Source organism: Sciurus carolinensis, chromosome 1, assembly GCF_902686445.1.
Source record: "Sciurus carolinensis chromosome 1, mSciCar1.2, whole genome shotgun sequence".
Classification (NCBI taxonomy): domain Eukaryota; kingdom Metazoa; phylum Chordata; class Mammalia; order Rodentia; family Sciuridae; genus Sciurus; species Sciurus carolinensis.
Genome location: NC_062213.1, coordinates 203,802,561 through 203,818,502, shown reverse-complemented (window position 1 = coordinate 203,818,502; position 15,942 = coordinate 203,802,561). Strand labels below are relative to the sequence as shown.

At 50.3% G+C, this 15,942-nt stretch overlaps 1 protein-coding gene across 1 annotated transcript; it reads left to right on the top strand.

Moving 5' to 3' along the window:
* The first annotated feature begins 750 nt into the window (after nucleotides 1-750).
* Nucleotides 751-15,399, top strand: Park7 (Parkinsonism associated deglycase). Its single transcript, XM_047549846.1, has 7 exons — nucleotides 751-821; nucleotides 1,855-1,964; nucleotides 3,285-3,386; nucleotides 6,269-6,328; nucleotides 7,179-7,248; nucleotides 10,803-10,889; nucleotides 15,120-15,399. The coding sequence occupies exons 2-7, from the start codon at nucleotides 1,875-1,877 to the stop codon at nucleotides 15,278-15,280; spliced, it is 570 nt and encodes a 189-aa protein (XP_047405802.1). The 5' UTR covers nucleotides 751-821; nucleotides 1,855-1,874; the 3' UTR covers nucleotides 15,281-15,399.
* The last annotated feature ends 543 nt before the right edge of the window (nucleotides 15,400-15,942 follow it).

Genomic DNA, 15,942 nt, shown 5'->3' with positions numbered 1-15,942 from the left:
TGCAGTGCTATCTGCACAGAAAATGATTAGAAATAACCTGTATTATCAGTGTGGCACTGGTAAATAAACTAGAGGATATGTCCACCATGGCATGGCATGGGCGGGGTATTCTTGATATAAAAGGATTCCCACAATGTTCATGCAATAGATGTAATTGTGCATAGGGGGAAGTGAAGAACAGAGTACACAATGTACAACATTTTCATGAGAGGAAGAAGGAAAACGACAGTAATGACAGTATATATGTGCTTACATGAAAAGGACGTACAAGAAACGTTGTCACCTGTTAGGGAATAGGGGTGGAACTGAATGAGGACAGGAATGTAATTCTCGTCATCTTGTTTTTTGAAAGTGTCAAAAGCATTAATATCCAAAAGTTTAAAAGCCAGGTACTGTAAACAAATTTAACCCACTACGCATTTATCCACTGTTTGCTCAGCATTGCTCTAATCCCGTAGACTCAGCAGCAGCAGCAGGACTTTTCACAGCGTAGAGAAACTGCCCGCGAAATGACTGACCGCCGGGGACCGGCGAGGCGCAGGGGGGCAGACGCACAGGAGAGAGGAACAAAGGTAGACGCTCGTGCACAGAAGGAACAACCCGCGCGCCGCACACCTGCGCGCGCCCTTGCGCAGCGACGGAGAGCGCGTCCAGCCGCAGTGCGCGGGGCCGGGTGCAGAGGCATATTCACAGCTGCACACGCAGCGAGCTCGGCCGGACGTGACGCACTGACGCGGGGCGGCGCGAGTCTGCGCAGTGCGGCGCCGAGGGCGGTGGCGCGCGCGCGTGCGTGCTGCGGTGAGCAGCCTTCGCTTCGCCGGGTGAGTGGTCCCGGCGTCGTGGAGCCGCGGACCGCCTCGAGGCCTTCCGCCGTGGGAAGGGGAGCGGGGTGCGGACCAGCGCCTGTGGGGAGCCGGGCGGGCCTGGGACGGGCGGCGCGGGGCCGAGCCGGCGCGCCGCGGTGGTCGGGGCGAGGTGGACGCGCGTGGGGAAGTCCTTTTACTGATGCGCGGTGCAGGGCGGCGCGACCTGCGGGCGGACGGGCGGAACGTGACCGCTCTGCGCCCGGGGCCCAGCCGGGCAGGTCCCTGTGCCCCAGGCGTGAGAAGCTCGCCGATGTGCAGCCGCCAGCCCCGCCCCCGCGCGGAGTCTTTACTCCTCTTACTGAAACCTAAAAAATGAAAAATAAATTTTAAAAATCCCCTCCAAAGCCCTTGCAGGCATATTGCCAAAATCTGTGTTTCGGATTTTTGCCAGTGATGATCAGTGTGGCTGTTTTCTGTCAAACAGTCCTTGGAGAACTGTCTCCCTGCACTGTGCTAAGTGCAAGACCCACATACATGTGTTTTAGAAAACGCCCAATTTAACATACTAGAAATCGGGTTTAAGAAAACGTGGTAAAGAGCCTAGCCTGGTAGCGCACGCCTGTATAATAATAGGGAGGCTGAGGCGGAGGATCCCAAGTTCAAGACCAACCTGGCAGCTTAAGGAGACCCTGTCTCAAAATTAAAAAAATAAAAGAAGGGAGCAGGTTGCTGGGGATGTAGCTCGGTGGTAGGATACTGCACTCCTGAGTTCAATCCCCAGTACAACAAAAATAAATAGAAAGAATGAAAAAGGAAAACTTGGTAAAGAAACTCTAAATAACATTAACACATATTAGCAACATCACTGTGTCTTCATCTCAGAAATAGAGCAATTGAAACTAACCCAGAATGCTTTTCTTTTTTAATTCCAGAACCATTTCCCTAGGAGATACTTAGTGTACTTTAAAAGGGTCCTAAACTTAAATATTTGGGCCACTATAGGGTTGCAGTGAAAGTGTTTTGAAAAATTTTTTTTCTTTTTTTTAAGACTTTAAAACATACATCAGAATGGCTTCAAAAAGAGCCCTGGTCATCCTGGCCAAAGGAGCAGAGGAAATGGAGACGGTCATCCCTGTAGATGTCATGAGACGGGCTGGGGTAAGTCTACTGTTTACTAGTCTTCCTTGTCTTAAAAATGTTTGGATTTTTAAATCATTGAATAGAATGAAATCTAAAGTAGTTCATGAAATATTTCATATATATTCAAAATTAACAGTGATTACATAATAATAAATATCTGTTTATTCACTGCCCATGTTTAATACTTATTAACATCTTGCATTAATTTCTTTCAGATCCTTTTCTTTCTTCTTTTTAAAAGATAGTCTGGCTATTATATCTATATAGCACAGGCCAGCCCTGAACTTCTGGGCTCAAGCAGTCCTCCCATCTCAGTCTCCAGAGTAGCTAGGACTATAGGCTTGTGCCAAAATGCACAGCCATGGACCCATGTCTCAAAGAGCAGATTCTTTAAAGAAATATACTTAAGGTCCCCCTTGTAAAGTCCTTTCAGTAGCAGTGTGTGCCAGACTTCATGCAAAGCACTTACTTATATAAACCTTAATAAGAACTCTGTTAGACTTTTAACTCATTCTACAGTTGAAGAAACCAAGGCACTAAATGTGCTCAGGTTGCAGTTTTAGGTAGAGGAGCCAGACCGTGGACCCAGGCAATCTGGCTCTGGAGTCTGTTTACCGTTACACTCTTCTGGTTCCAAAGTTGAAAATCCAGCTTCTTCATTTGGTGTTGCTTGTTTATATTGCACTATACGAATATGCCACAACCTGTCCATTCTGCTTCCAGCCTTATAATACCGTGATAAACATTGTAGTGTTGACTCGTGCAAATGCGCAGAAGCCTTTTCAGGCTCTGCACCTAAAAATGGAATTGCTAGGCCCAAGGACAACCCTTAGTCATCGTCATAAGTTTTGCCAAGTTGCTCTCCAGTGTACCAATCTGTAGTCCCACCAGCAGGGTAGAAAAATTCCCATTTTTTTCCCAGTACCAACTCTTGGTGTTATTAACTTTTTAAGTTTTTATAAAATAACGTGGCATTTTATTTTTTAACTTGCATTTCTACCTTATAAAAATGCTGTGAGGTTTAAATGCAGCGGGAACCTTGCAAGATAGGTTATTAATAGAATGGTCATGAAATTTATCTCCTGAATCAGAACACTTGTGGGAGAAAGGGTGTTCTAGCTGGACAAGATGCCAGGACAGTAGCTGTAAGTTGGAGCTGTCCCAGGCAAACCAGGACAGACCTGTTATGAAATATATTTAGTCAGTGTATTAGCTTAAATTCAGTATGGTCTTCTTGCAGTATTTACTGTCAAGTTATTTTAAAACCTGGGACAGATGTGAAATTGTTACTCTTAAGTTTATGTCTCAGCATTCTTAAATATGATGTCTTTCTCTTAGATTAAGGTCACCATTGCAGGTCTGTCTGGAAAAGACCCAGTACAATGTAGCCGTGATGTGGTCATTTGTCCTGATGCCAGTCTTGAAGATGCTCGAAAGCAGGTTTGTTTTCCATACATGAAATTATTACTTCATATAGCTTCTCTGTTAGTTTCTTGAAACATCTTTTGATTACATATAAGACTATTGTTAGAATAGACTTATTTTAAGGAAATTATTTTCCTTGGAAATATTCCCCACTAAATTTAGAGGGCAAAGACTTCACCTTTCTACTATGTCCATAGAACTTGGCAATTGCTAGACTCTGCTTTTGTGCTCAGTAAGTGGGTGAGTGCCAGGAGGATGCGTGAGTGGGAGCTGAGGGTGGGAGGGGCTGGAGGGGAGCCCTGTTCTGTTGTCAGTCTTCTCTGGCTGACAGGTGTGCTTGCCTCTTCAGATAATGTTTTTACCTGCTGTAAGAGAATCAGTTGTCACATGTCCTATTTATTTCTTACTCCTTTTTCTGAAGCTGTTTGTTTTTATTAGAGCATTATAATTATACATAGTATTTGGGTTCCTTTAAAAAAATTATTCATACAAGGAATTCGATTTCAATCCCCATTCCTTCGCTTTTCCTCCCCTCTGCCCCTTTTCTCCCGCCTCTGCCCTACTGCTCTTCCTTTCACTCTTTATTTTGGATTGTTTCTTTCTACATGCACATAACGGGGCAATCCCTTTGGTACAGTTGTGTGTGCGCAGCATCCTTCTGTTAGTTGCATTCCACGTTCCTTTCCCTCCCTCCCTCCAGTTCTCCTCCCCCTCTACTCATCTTCCCTTTATCTTTATGATATCCTGTCCCCTCCCCTTTCCCTTGTCCAGCCTGCACAGGTGAGAGGAACATGCCACCCTTGACTTTCCAAGTCTGGCTTATTTTACTCAGCATGATGGTCTCCGTTTTCATCTAAAGCTGCTTTTTACCCTGCCCTTACCGTGACACAGGTGCAGTTGTTTGATTCATCTCACATGGAATGGTTGGATTACGGGAGGGATAAGAGTTCTACTTAAATTGTCACTTTTTCTGTACCTTTAGAAAGAAGGTACTGGAGGGCACAGGCTCTTCTGGTTATATTATGGAAGCTGGAATCCCTTTTCTCAGACACATCCTTGCCCACCCTGCCTTGGGGTCAGATGGGCCCTCAGGGGACACAGGGTGGGCTGTGCCTCACCGAAGCAGGAAGAGCAAGCTCACTGTGGTTGTGCTCTGCCAGAACCCAAGCTGATTTCCCATGCAAATGTCCTCTAGTGAATAGTTCGCTGCTGGATTGTGGAGCATTGGAACATTGTTATTATATATAAATTCTTGAAACTTTCTAAATATCCTGTTAAAGCGAGAAATGGGAGTCAAAAAGAGAGATTTCTCTTGTTGTGTTTTGTCCGTGGTGTCTGGGCATTTTAGATTAGCAGTTGCCTTTGTATTTATTGTTTAGTTCAAATTCTAAAGAGTGAAGGAGATTAGAAATTAGATACTTTACTTCCATTAGTTTTGAGTTTTGCTTTGTTTAAAATGAGTCAGATATTTATGGTATTGAAAAGTAATTCTAAAAAGTAGATGTTGCACTACGTATGTACTAAAGTTTCATTTTGTAATTTAATGACTAAAGTTTTTAACCTCTTTGTTGTTAAGACAATTTCCATTTTATAATTTCTGCAAGCATGAGATTATTTTTTTCTTGCTCCTTTTTTTCACCACATTTTGCATTGGTGCGTTATAGTTGTACAGAATGATGGTATTTGTTGTTATATATTTGTACACGCACACAGATATTTTAAATTTGGCCAATATCACTCTCCAAGCCTTGAGATTATTCAGTTTTCTAAGATGTTTTGGTGTTTAGGACACTAAAATATTGTGCCATTTATCTTTTTGCCCGACCAAGTTCCATTTTTTCATAAAGTTAAAAATATTTTTCCTGTATATTTTATTTAATATTTGCTTTTCTTCTAGCTTTTAAAATTGCTACATATGCCAGGTGTGGTGGCACACACCTATAATCCCAGTGGCTCAGGAGGCAAGCCGGAGGATCAAGAGTTCAAAGCCAGCCTCATCAACTTAGTGAGACCCTATCTCAAAATAAACTGTACAAAAAGGGCTGGGATGTGGTTCAGAGTGCCCCTGGGTTCAATCCCTGGTACCAAAACATACATACAGGGGCTGGGCTTGTGGCTCAGTGCTAGAGTGCTCGCCTAGCACAGGTGAGGCACTGAGTTCCATCCTCAGCACCACATAAAAATAAAGGTATTATGTCCACAACTAAAAAACATATCAAAAAAAAAATACATGCATACAGTGCCATATACACTTATTGAGTAATAGCTCAGGGCTGGGATGTGGTTCAGTAGAGCACTTGTCTGGCACAGGCATGGTCCTGGGTTCCATCCTCAGCATGGTGAAAAAAATAAGCATGTGAAGGACGATTCCTCTGAGATGGACCTAGATGAAGTCCGAGTGCCACGTGTCCCGTTCTCACTCTCCGTCCCCTGCGCTGCCTCCCTTTGTGGCCGCACGCCCTGCATGTCTGTGCGTGACAGCCTCCTGCTGGCGTCCAGCTAGTCTCCAGCTCCGTGCTCCGCGCCCGCCTCCCAGCGCACCTGCGTAGTCTCACAAGAGTGCAGTTGTACTGTCCTGCCGCTCTCCTCCTGGGTGTCCTCTCTGTTCCGGCTTACAGGTGTTCTGTGTTTTTTGCTAGTTAACGACTTTCCGTCTTAGGGACACACCATAGTTTATTGAAGTTCTTTTTTTTTTTTTTTTTGGTGTTGTAGATGGAACCAGGCCTCACGTGCTCTCCCGCTGACACCCCAGTCCCTAGCTGTTCTTTCGACAGATGCTTGGATTGTCTACTGTGTTTTGTTTGTGTCCACATTTAAAATACAAAAGTGTTATGAGATTGTCTCTTTAATACACATTTGAAATAAAATGTACTTTAAAATTTTTTTAACTATTACAGGGACCATATGATGTGGTGGTTCTACCAGGAGGAAATCTGGGTGCACAGAACTTATCTGAGGTAAGAACTGTTCAGTCGTTCACTTCTGTGAGGCTGGGCAGGCGGGTCTACAGCAGGCCCTTCAGCTCTGCTTGTCTTCAGTTCAGTTTGTTATTGGGCTATTTCAGAGAGATGACTGAAAAAACAAAAACCACTAAAATTAACTAAAAGGTGTTCTAGGCTTGTTTTTTAAGAGATTCTAATAGTATTTCCTATGGAAAAGAGCTGAGCTTGTGGAATATTTATTATGAAAAAATTCAGCCAACGGTCCAAAGTAAGAGCATGTGTGTTTTCCCGGCAGCAGCAGAATGATCTGCTGTTGTGAAGGTGCAGTGCAGGAAGCTGAGAGACCAGCTGTCTGCTCAGCAGTCCTGTCGAGGGGCGGTTGCGGGGACTAGAGGTGCCAGCAGGGAATGAGAAGTGGCTTCAGGGGAGTCCACCACCTCTTCCTTTTTAAGTCTTATGTGAGGAGGGGCAGCAGACAGAAAGACCAGAAGAGGCATAATTGAACATTAGGGAGGTCTCTGGTCAGTCTGTCCTCACCCTGCCATCTGAAGACCCCCAGACCCCACATCCCTTTGTCTCTTTCCCCATGGAGTACAGAACCACAAGGGTCATGTGTGCCAGGAGACAGTACTTTTTCTTGTCATCTTTAAGTGAAAAGAGAAGCTTTCTTTTAGGACAAATGCCTTGACTGGGTGTAAGACTATAGATATGTTATGAATTTGATAATTTCCATGTTAATGATTCAGATGTTTTTGGAAAATAGATTGAAGCTCTTATGGTTTCAGCTAAAATCAGATTTGGCCAGATTCCTGGCCAGAGACTGGCTGTGGCCTAACAACAGCTGTCTTTGGTTTTCTTTGACTAGTCTGCTGCCGTGAAGGAGATCCTGAAGGAGCAGGAGAACAGGAAGGGCCTCATAGCCGCCATCTGTGCAGGTAACGCCCAGCAGCGTGGGGGCAGCATGGCTGCCAGAGGGTCCTGCCCTCCCTGAGGCAGAAGGGCATCCGTCCTGACGGGCTCAGTGTGGGTGGCATGAAGTCACGTCCTTTCAGCAGTGAATCCAGCCGTCCACTCGGCCTTTTTGTACCCTTGGTCTGCATTCTGTGCAACTTACTGTTTTCTGTGTTCAGTTGACCTCGGAGGAAAACAAGGCCCATGGAATTCAGTAAACAGCTTGTTACAGCAGGTCTTTGTGCCAGAAAATACTCCTGCCAGCACACAGTCAGCAGGAACCTCTCAGACAAACACAGCAGCTCTACCCTGAGCTTGCCCTGCAGGCTTGGAAGCCAGGGGCCTGCGGCCTGCTTCCCAGGCGTTTTCTGATTCCCGGGGTTGCCGTATCATCTGCCACATAATCAGGAACAAGATGCTTTAGTGCTTTGTAGTTGTCCCCCATCTTTGAGACCTTGTAACATGTTGTGTCATCTGTGCCACCGTAAGTGCATCCTGTTGCTTCAGCGTCAGGTGCTGTCCTGCTGTCGAGCGTGTGTTCCCTGGTAGGCCTTCGCCAGCGCTCTCTGTGCTGTGGGTCTTGATGAAGTGTGTGTCCAAAGAGCCAGTGAATAAACACCTGAACGGTGGGTGGTTTGAGAAAAGTGACCCGTTGGTGTTTGTTCGGGACTTTAGCCCCTTTAAAGAGGCTGCGGCAGGGACTCTGCACCCCAGCACTGTGCTAAGTATTCCTCCAGAGGGCTGGGCGGGTGGGAGCAGACTCGGGCTGTCATGTGCCTTCCCTCTCTCTCACACAGGAGTGGCGTCAGAGTGGGTCAGAGCTGTCATTTGGGCAGGGCACTGTGTGTGAATTTCTTCTCGTTTTAAATCTCCAGTTAGGATGCAGTTCCGGGATAGGGCACCTGTTTAGGATGCTTGAATGCCTGGGTTCCATCCCCAGCATCCCTCTAAAAGCCCCAGTTTTAATTTCTAACAGGGCACGTAGTGATTGGTGTAACCCCACACAAACTGAAGGGACCCAAGACCTGCATGCTTGAAAGCTGCTGCATTAGAGATGGGGGAACAGCTGAGGCCCCTGGCCCCCGGGGTTCCAGGTGCCACTGGCCTCCTGTGGCCCACCCTGCGAGCCAAGCAGCTGCTCCATGTGGGGAGAACGTCATGGATCCCGTTAGTGTGATCTCTGACTGCCCTGCTGCTGCTGGGAAACCAGCCTCGTTCTCAGGTGCTTTGACCAAAAGAAGACACCAGCAGTTTGCCTGGGTTGTTGCCTTATCACTCTGCTGAGAGCAAAACCACATGTTCTCTTGGCCTGCAATGTCGCCAGGTAGCAAAATTACCAGCCTCAGGTGGCCCACTGTCTTGTGCTGGGAGAAGCTGGATTGTGCAGAAATAAGTAACACTAGCAGTGTGTTTACCCTGTTGGAGCCCATGTGCTACCACCTCTGTGCTGTGTGTGTTGCAGTGGCTTGGGTGTGGGACCGGATGATGGGACGGCAGAGGAGTGAGGTTTTTTTCAGCCTGGGGGTTGAACCCAGGGCGCTCTACCACTGAGCTACACCCAGCCCATGTTATTTTTTGTTTTGAGACAGGGTCTTGCTAAGTTGCCCAGGCTGGCCTTGAACTTGCCATCCTCCTGCCTCAGCCTCCTGTGTAGCCGGGATTACAGGCATGCACCACTGTCCAGTTGAGATTTCCCTGTTGAAATCGGCAAATAAATAGAAGATTCTTCTGGAATGTTGCAGTTAGAAAGTAGGAACTGTTTTTGAACTGAAAGAACGTTAGATTAGCCTCTGATCCTGAGGAAGTGTGAAGGACAGAAATGGGAAGGGAGGCCTTCGTGAGAGGATAAAAGGGAATGTCCCTGCAGTCAAGACGCTCAGTCTAGGAACAGGTGTGCAGGAACTAGGGACATCTGGAGGAGCTGGGGAGTGGCCGTGGTGTTGTTTTTGTAAGTGTCCACCAGGTGGCACTGTGGGGCGAAGCTTCTGCTGGCTCCACCCTCAGTTCCTTGCTCAGAGCCAGACCAGCAGGGGAGACTGGCAGCACTTCTTCCATGGAACCTCAAGGAGTAAGAACGTCTCCTCTGATTTTCCAAACGGGACTCCTCGGCCACAGAGAGCAGCAGCTCTGAGCCTCATCACAGGCAGTGGAGCCCAGCCCGCTGTTGCAGGGCGTGTAACACTGCCGCAGGGAGCAGCCCCAGGACTTCCGGCCAGGCCTCGCCGCTGTCATTGCTGAAGCACAGCAGCGTGCTTAGAAAGACAAGATAGTGTAGGGTTCTGAGTTCTTCAGAGCTCACCAAATAAAAACGCGAGTGGTGGCTCATGAATCCATCCAAATAAAGGTCGTGAGGTGATGAGTCCATTCTTACAGACTCTTAGGTTTGGCTACTGTACATAGTTGTCTTGTGTGTAGAATAAAAGTTATGGTGGAAAGAGGCGTGTTTGAGGCTTTTGATGTAAGAACTTAAGGAGAACTTGGTCTGAAGCTGATGCCAGGCACAGCCCCTGGAATCGGGTGTCCTTGGCCTTCCTGTTTGCAGCAGCCATGCCCCGAGTGGCCCATGGCGTGGAACTGCCGTTGCCAGGAAGGCTGTGCCAGGTGAGCCTTCAAAGGCCAGGTGCTCTCCTAGTGGAGAAGAGGGTGGAGCCTTAGGGTTTTGTGTGTGTGACTTAAAGAAAAAGGTACAGTAAAAACTTTTTAAGATAAGGTGATAAGGTAGCAGAGCTGGGGACAGAACCTGGGGGCCCCATGTCTACTGGGCCAGGGCTCCACCACTGAGCCACATCCTAGTCATGACTTAGGGTTACCACCAAAGTTGACCGTTTCCAGTAAACTCATTTGGATAGAAATCTCTGGTTAGTACCTACGTATCTTCCGACGTCGTCTTAAGAGCAGAGGTAGGATGTCACCCAGTGACATTTCTGTGTGGTGCTTTGCATAAGTAGTTCTAAGAAAGGTCTCGTCCCTTCGGGCAGGGCAGCAGGTGATTCAGATCTCAGTACCCATACCACCTGAGGATGTAGATGGGTAGATGGATAAATGAGCATCAATTCCCCATTTTTCGCTTTCAGGTAGAAAAATAAAACAGCAACAAAGTCCAGAAGTTCAGAGGGTACTGATTGCCCTAAACGTATAATTAAATCTTTCCTAAATCTTTCCTTTTGCCAAGAGTAAGGCAGGAAGTTAGAAGCAAGGTGGTTTCTCCCACCTTTGTACTCCTGGAGCATAAGGTCCCTGTTCCCTTTGGAGGGCACATGCTGTTTGCCTGCCTGGGTTTCCTGGGTGTCAGAGCGAATCTTCTGATTAAATGCTCATTGAAGTGTTTTGGGTTTGTGGTATTTTGCCCGATGTGCTCAGCAGGTGATCTCTTCAGAGTGTGCCTTACCTCTCTAGTCAAAAGCGTTTAGTTTCAGAACTATAGCTCTGCTTTACATAAGAGCTTTTGACTTTGAAGAATACTTTTGCTGTTAGGATTTTTAAAGTATGGTTTCTCTTTATCTGCGCTCAATTTTTTATTAATCTTATTTATTTTTAGGTCCTACGGCTCTTTTGGCTCATGAAATAGGTTTTGGAAGCAAAGTTACAACGCACCCACTTGCAAAAGACAAAATGATGAATGGGAGTAAGTATGCCCTGTGTTTGCATGTTAGGAAGGCCTCGCCCCACCTGGCATCTATACTCGCCGGGTCCTTGCTGTCACAGGCAGAAGACGCGTTTAGGTCTTGTTCTTAGGAGGCTTGGCCAGCTGCTGGGGCGGGTGACAGCCCTGCTGGTGTTTAGAAAGTGCCCTCACCCGCATCGCACAGTGGCACGAACCTCGCCTTCTCTTCCAGAGCGCCTGCTTCCTTGTGACCTCTTCTTGTTTGAGTGTCAGCAGGGCACTTCTGCCTTCTTACCTTTATAAAGCAGTTTCCTGTCCGTGGCAAGGCACGCAGTGCAGAGGGTGAGGGGACACTAGCGTCCCTCTTTCCTCTTGCCCCCCTCCACCGTCAGAGGTGACTTCCCTGGAGAGTGTCTCGTGCACTGCTATGAACTCCTCTGCACACGCCATCAGCTTACTGTGCTTTCTCTCAGGTGGGACCCACTGAATATGTCGATCTGGAACTTCCCTTTGTTCGGAGGTCGTTTCTCCCCGTGTGGCGCAGTCTGACCGGAGCGTTCTGAGCTGGAGCCATCTCCCTCCTCCGCCCTGTGCAGCCTGTTCACCCTGAGCATGCCTCAGGTGCCCTTGCAGCACACAGGTGGCCCATTTGCAGTGCAGTGTGGCGCGTCCCCCTGTGGACAGACCGCAAGTGGCTTTCTGCTTGTGACGTATGCACTGCGGTGATGGCGTCCTGCAGTGTCCTGAGGCGTGTGTCTAGGTCCCCTCTTCAGATCGAATGGTGCCTTTCTCAGTGTCTCGCAGTTTTTAGTTAATGAACTTTGCTGTTTGGGGCGCAGCTCAGTGGTAGAGCGTGTGGTCAGCTGTGCAGGCCTCAGCACCCAAAGAAAGAAACAAAGGAGCAAACTTTATTTTATATTTTTTATTTTTTAGGTCCACAGCAGAATTGAGTGGAAAGTAGGGTCCCCTGTGGCTCTCTCCCTCTGACACTGGCCACTGTCCCTGTCCCACACCAGGTGGAGCGTTGTTGGCACTGGGGTACTGTCCAAGGTGTGCGTGACAGCAGGGTTCGCTCTTGGTGTGTAATTCTGCACATTCTTGAATTTGATCCAAGGTTCTATTGTTTTGGCTTTTGTTTTTGGTACTGGGAGTTGAACCCAGGGGCACTTACTGACTGAGCCGCATCCCTAGCCCTTTTTTGTAATTTTTATTTACAGACAGGGTCTGTTGAGTTGCTTAGGGCCTTGCTAAGATGCTGGCCTTGAACTTGTGATCCTCCTGCCTCAGCCTTCCAGGCTGCTGGAATTATAGGCGTGCAGAACCATACTCTGTTGTTTTGTATTTTGAAAATCTGTAACTTTTTATTTCGTTTGGTAGATATTAAGTTGTAATACTATCTGCATGAAATTGATTTTTTCTTTTAACATGCTTTGACTTGGGGGTGTTTAAATGTAGGAGTTTGATTTACTTGGAGTGATGGAAAGATTTCAGAGTACAGAGAGCTGGGGCCGAGGGGCCCGGAGAGCAGCGCCCCTCGCCGGCACCTGGCCTCTGTGTTCTCCTTCCTGGTGGCCCTGAGGTTCCCAGGCAGCTCCACCCTCCCCTGAGTCTGAGCTGCAGGGCTGAGGTAGCAAGTCCAGTAGAGGACGGCCACTTGGGGTTCCCCCAGGAGGAGGATGCGGGAGGGCACGGGCTGCCTGCCCGTGGGCTGCCCGCCGTGGGTGTTGGGACTTGGGCCACTGACTTCTCGACCCCTGGGCCCTCGAGTGTGGAGCTCCGAGCAGCCCGGTCGCGTCCCGGGCTGCCTCACTCATTTCCCTGAGTCTCGGGGTTCCCGCCTGTGTCGTTGGAGAGTAAGGGCAGCGCCTGAGGCGGGGGTGGCACGAGCTCACGTGCGCCCCCCAGCCCAGCAGGAGGTCACGCGCTGCTGCCGCCCTCGAGGGCATGTGCCCACAGTGGCAGCACTAAGGATCTGCCCCTGAGGCCCAGGGTGGCCAGGCAGCTGCTGGAGGGCAGACCAGGGCTTGCACCCTGAACTGCTGTGCTCAGAGGTTGCTGACCTTCCTAAAGGGCCAGGTAGCAAGGATTGTTGGCTTCATGGGACTTAGGTTTCCATGGCAACCACTCAACTGTAATCCTTACAGAGTAGCTACAAAAATAAACAAAGAGGTATGGCTTTGTGCCATGAAACTTAAATTACAAAACAGCAGGGCTCAGTGTCACGCCTGTAATCACAGCAACTCAGGAGGCTGAGGCAGGAGGATCACAAGTTTGAGGCCAGCAACTTAAGACCCTAAGCAATTTAGTGAGACCTTGTCTTAAAATTAAAAGGGCTGGGGATGTGGCTCAGCAGTAAAGCACCCGAGTTTAATCCCCAGTACCCAAAAATAAAACAACAGGCAGCAGGTAGTTGCTGTCCCTGTGTCTTGAGCCTGCCCACGCGATTTTTCTGTGTGCAGAGTTCCTGACCTTCAGATTTTTTCCTAAAACTGAAAAAACAAAACCAAACCGCAATGCCTTGTGCTGTTTTGAGCATGAGGTGTGAAATGTGCAAACCCACCTTCCTTCAAAAATAGAAAACCTGCGGTTTCTGTGTGTGAACTGACCTCAGCTGGGCGCGCCCCGCGTGCTGCTCTCACGCCATTAGGGGCATTGGCAAGGGTAGACCTGTCATCTGGTGGCGACTTGAGCGTGTTCCAGCAGTTTACACCCCTCTGGCGGGTCACAGAGCCACTGCCGGAGGGCCGTTCCCAGTTAGGCCTCTCGCTCCAGGCCTGGGGACTCTCCATGAGTGCTCAGCTCGCCTGCTGAGGTTCTAGTTTTGCATTTAAAACTATCCTCAGTGATTGGGTTTTGGATCATGAAAACCTTTCCCTTCAAACTAGGGAGCCTTGTTTCTGGACAGTGGTGTGAACAGGAGATCTTCCCGTGCCCCCTGTTGTTTTGGTGGATACTGATTTTTAATGAGATAGGAGGAAGGAGGCATTGCCGGGGGTGGAGTTGACCCACCGTAGAAAGCTGCCACTGCGACACAGCCTGGGCTTCTGCTGAAGGGGAGTCGCCGGCTGCGTTTCCTGTGCGTTTCCTGAGCTGTTGCTGGGGTGGCAGCTGAAGCAGGAGCAGGGTGCGTCGTGCCTGGCCTTCCCAGGTGCTGCGCTGAGCTGGCTGGGTGGGTGGCCCTGCCCCTGTGTGGTGCTTGCGTCCATATGGAGGTCCTTGTCCACCTCACTGCCCCCACCTCAGTGGGGTCACCGTCATTCAGAACAGAGAGCCGGGGTCATCCAGCTACCTCTCTGTGTCCTGCCCCGTCACTGAGTTGTGACCATCCCATGCCATTGCCCTGCCTGCCCTCTGCCTCGTGCGGGCCTCCCCGGTACTCCCTCAGAACAGGGTCTCCTTGCAGTCCGGTCTCTGCAGAGGCAGAACCCCAGAGGGCCTCGGGCACCAGACTTGGAGTCCTGGGTCCCTCGTGCGTGCTGGGAGAGCTGGCGGGGTGCCTGGGTGCCTGGGCCTCTCTGGTCACGCCTGCGGGCAGCAGGTGGGTTGGGGGGACCAGGTCAGAGCACTGCCGCCCACAGGCCACGGGGCGCCACCTTCATGCTGTTGGCCTGTGGGCAGACAGGGACTAGCCGGCGAACAAGGGGACAGATGGTGTCAGTTCTGGGAGCTTATAAGCCCAGCGAGCGGCGGGCTGACCGGGGCCTGACTCGGGGAGGTCAGCCTGCCCTGCGCAGGGCTGGAGCCTGGGAGACCTTCCGGGCAGGAGGACAGCCTGGCAGCCCTGCCTGGCCAGAGAGGTGGAGACTCGGCCGGCCTGGGGCGCTGCAGGGGCTCCCAGTGGAGGCGACGCCAGGGCACGCGGCCTCCGCACCTCCCCTCCCTGCCCGACAGCCAGACTGGCTGCACGTTCCACACTGCCCACCTAACTTCACGGTCCCGCAGGACACCAGCCCTTGTGCCCTGAGTAGAAGGGACCAGGGAGCCTCCGCTCCGAGGGGCCTCCTCACAGGCCTCTGCGGCATCTGTCCTCGGGGTGTCCATCTGCTCACCCCAACCGCTGTCCTTGCCCACCCTGTGCTGCACCGTCGCCGTGGGGTCTGGGAAGAGCTCCTGAGGGCTGGGGAGCCCCGTGGACATCAGGGGTGGCCCTGTCCTGTTTTGCGAGAGGCCTGTGGCAGTGAACTGAGTCGCTCCAACAGTCCCCGTCCCCCAGCCCTTTGAAGAATGCAGCCTTGCTGTCCCCGCCGGCAGGTCACTACAGCTACTCGGAGAGCCGCGTGGAGCGGGATGGGCTGATCCTCACCAGCCGCGGGCCCGGGACCAGCTTCGAGTTCGCCCTCGCCATCGTGGAGGCGCTGAGCGGCAAGGAGGTGGCCGACCAGGTGAAGGCGCCCCTGGTTCTTAAGGACTGAGGCCTGCCCTCTGCTGCCCGCTGCAGAGGCCTGCCGTGCAACGCGACCCCGTGCCCAGCCTGCGCACTGTGTCCGTACATCTCTGAGCCTTGCTTGCAGAATAAACAGGGCGTCCGCTCCTCTTGTCTCTAGATTCTTTTGTGCAACCAAATTCATGATCAGTCTGAATGTAGCTGCTGAGATAAGGAGCGCGGACAGCACCCTGGGAGTCTGGCGGTGTCCTGCTCAGGGCTGTGTGTTCAGCGTGCTGCCGCACCTCCGCAAGCCGGGCTGTGGGGGTGAACTTTGTAAGTGGAATCAAAGACCCCCAGACCGCCCGGCCTCTGTCTTCTCCCCTCACTGCTGGGAACCACTCAGCTCCTGCTTAGGGGTAAAATGTGCCCAGAGTGGGCAAGTGGTCTAGGCCCCGCCAGACAGAGTCTCCCTGACCACATGACCCAGGTGAGACTGGGCAGTGGGTGAGACTCAGTTCTATAGCCTCTGTGCAGCTGCTGAGGTTCTCTGCTGCTGAATTGGCCAGGAAGATACCCTGTAAAGTCGGCAGCCCCACTGGCACTGTGAGGAAGGAATTGGCCTGCGGCTGGCCCTCGTCTGTAGTTGGTCAGCTCCTGGTCTAGAAGCAAAGCAGATGTTAGTTTTTGTAAATGCACACATGCAGCCGC

What these genes read in the sequence shown, in the direction of transcription:
- Park7 (XM_047549846.1), top strand. Translation starts at nt 1,875, where the DNA reads ATGGCTTCAAAAAGAGCCCTGGTCATCCTGGCCAAAGGAGCAGAGGAA. An exon ending in ATGTCATGAGACGGGCTGGG is followed by an intron (nt 1,965 to 3,284) that starts GTAAGTCTACTG and finishes TCTTTCTCTTAG; the next exon opens with ATTAAGGTCACCATTGCAGG. An exon ending in AGACAAAATGATGAATGGGA is followed by an intron (nt 10,890 to 15,119) that starts GTAAGTATGCCC and finishes CCCCGCCGGCAG; the next exon opens with GTCACTACAGCTACTCGGAG.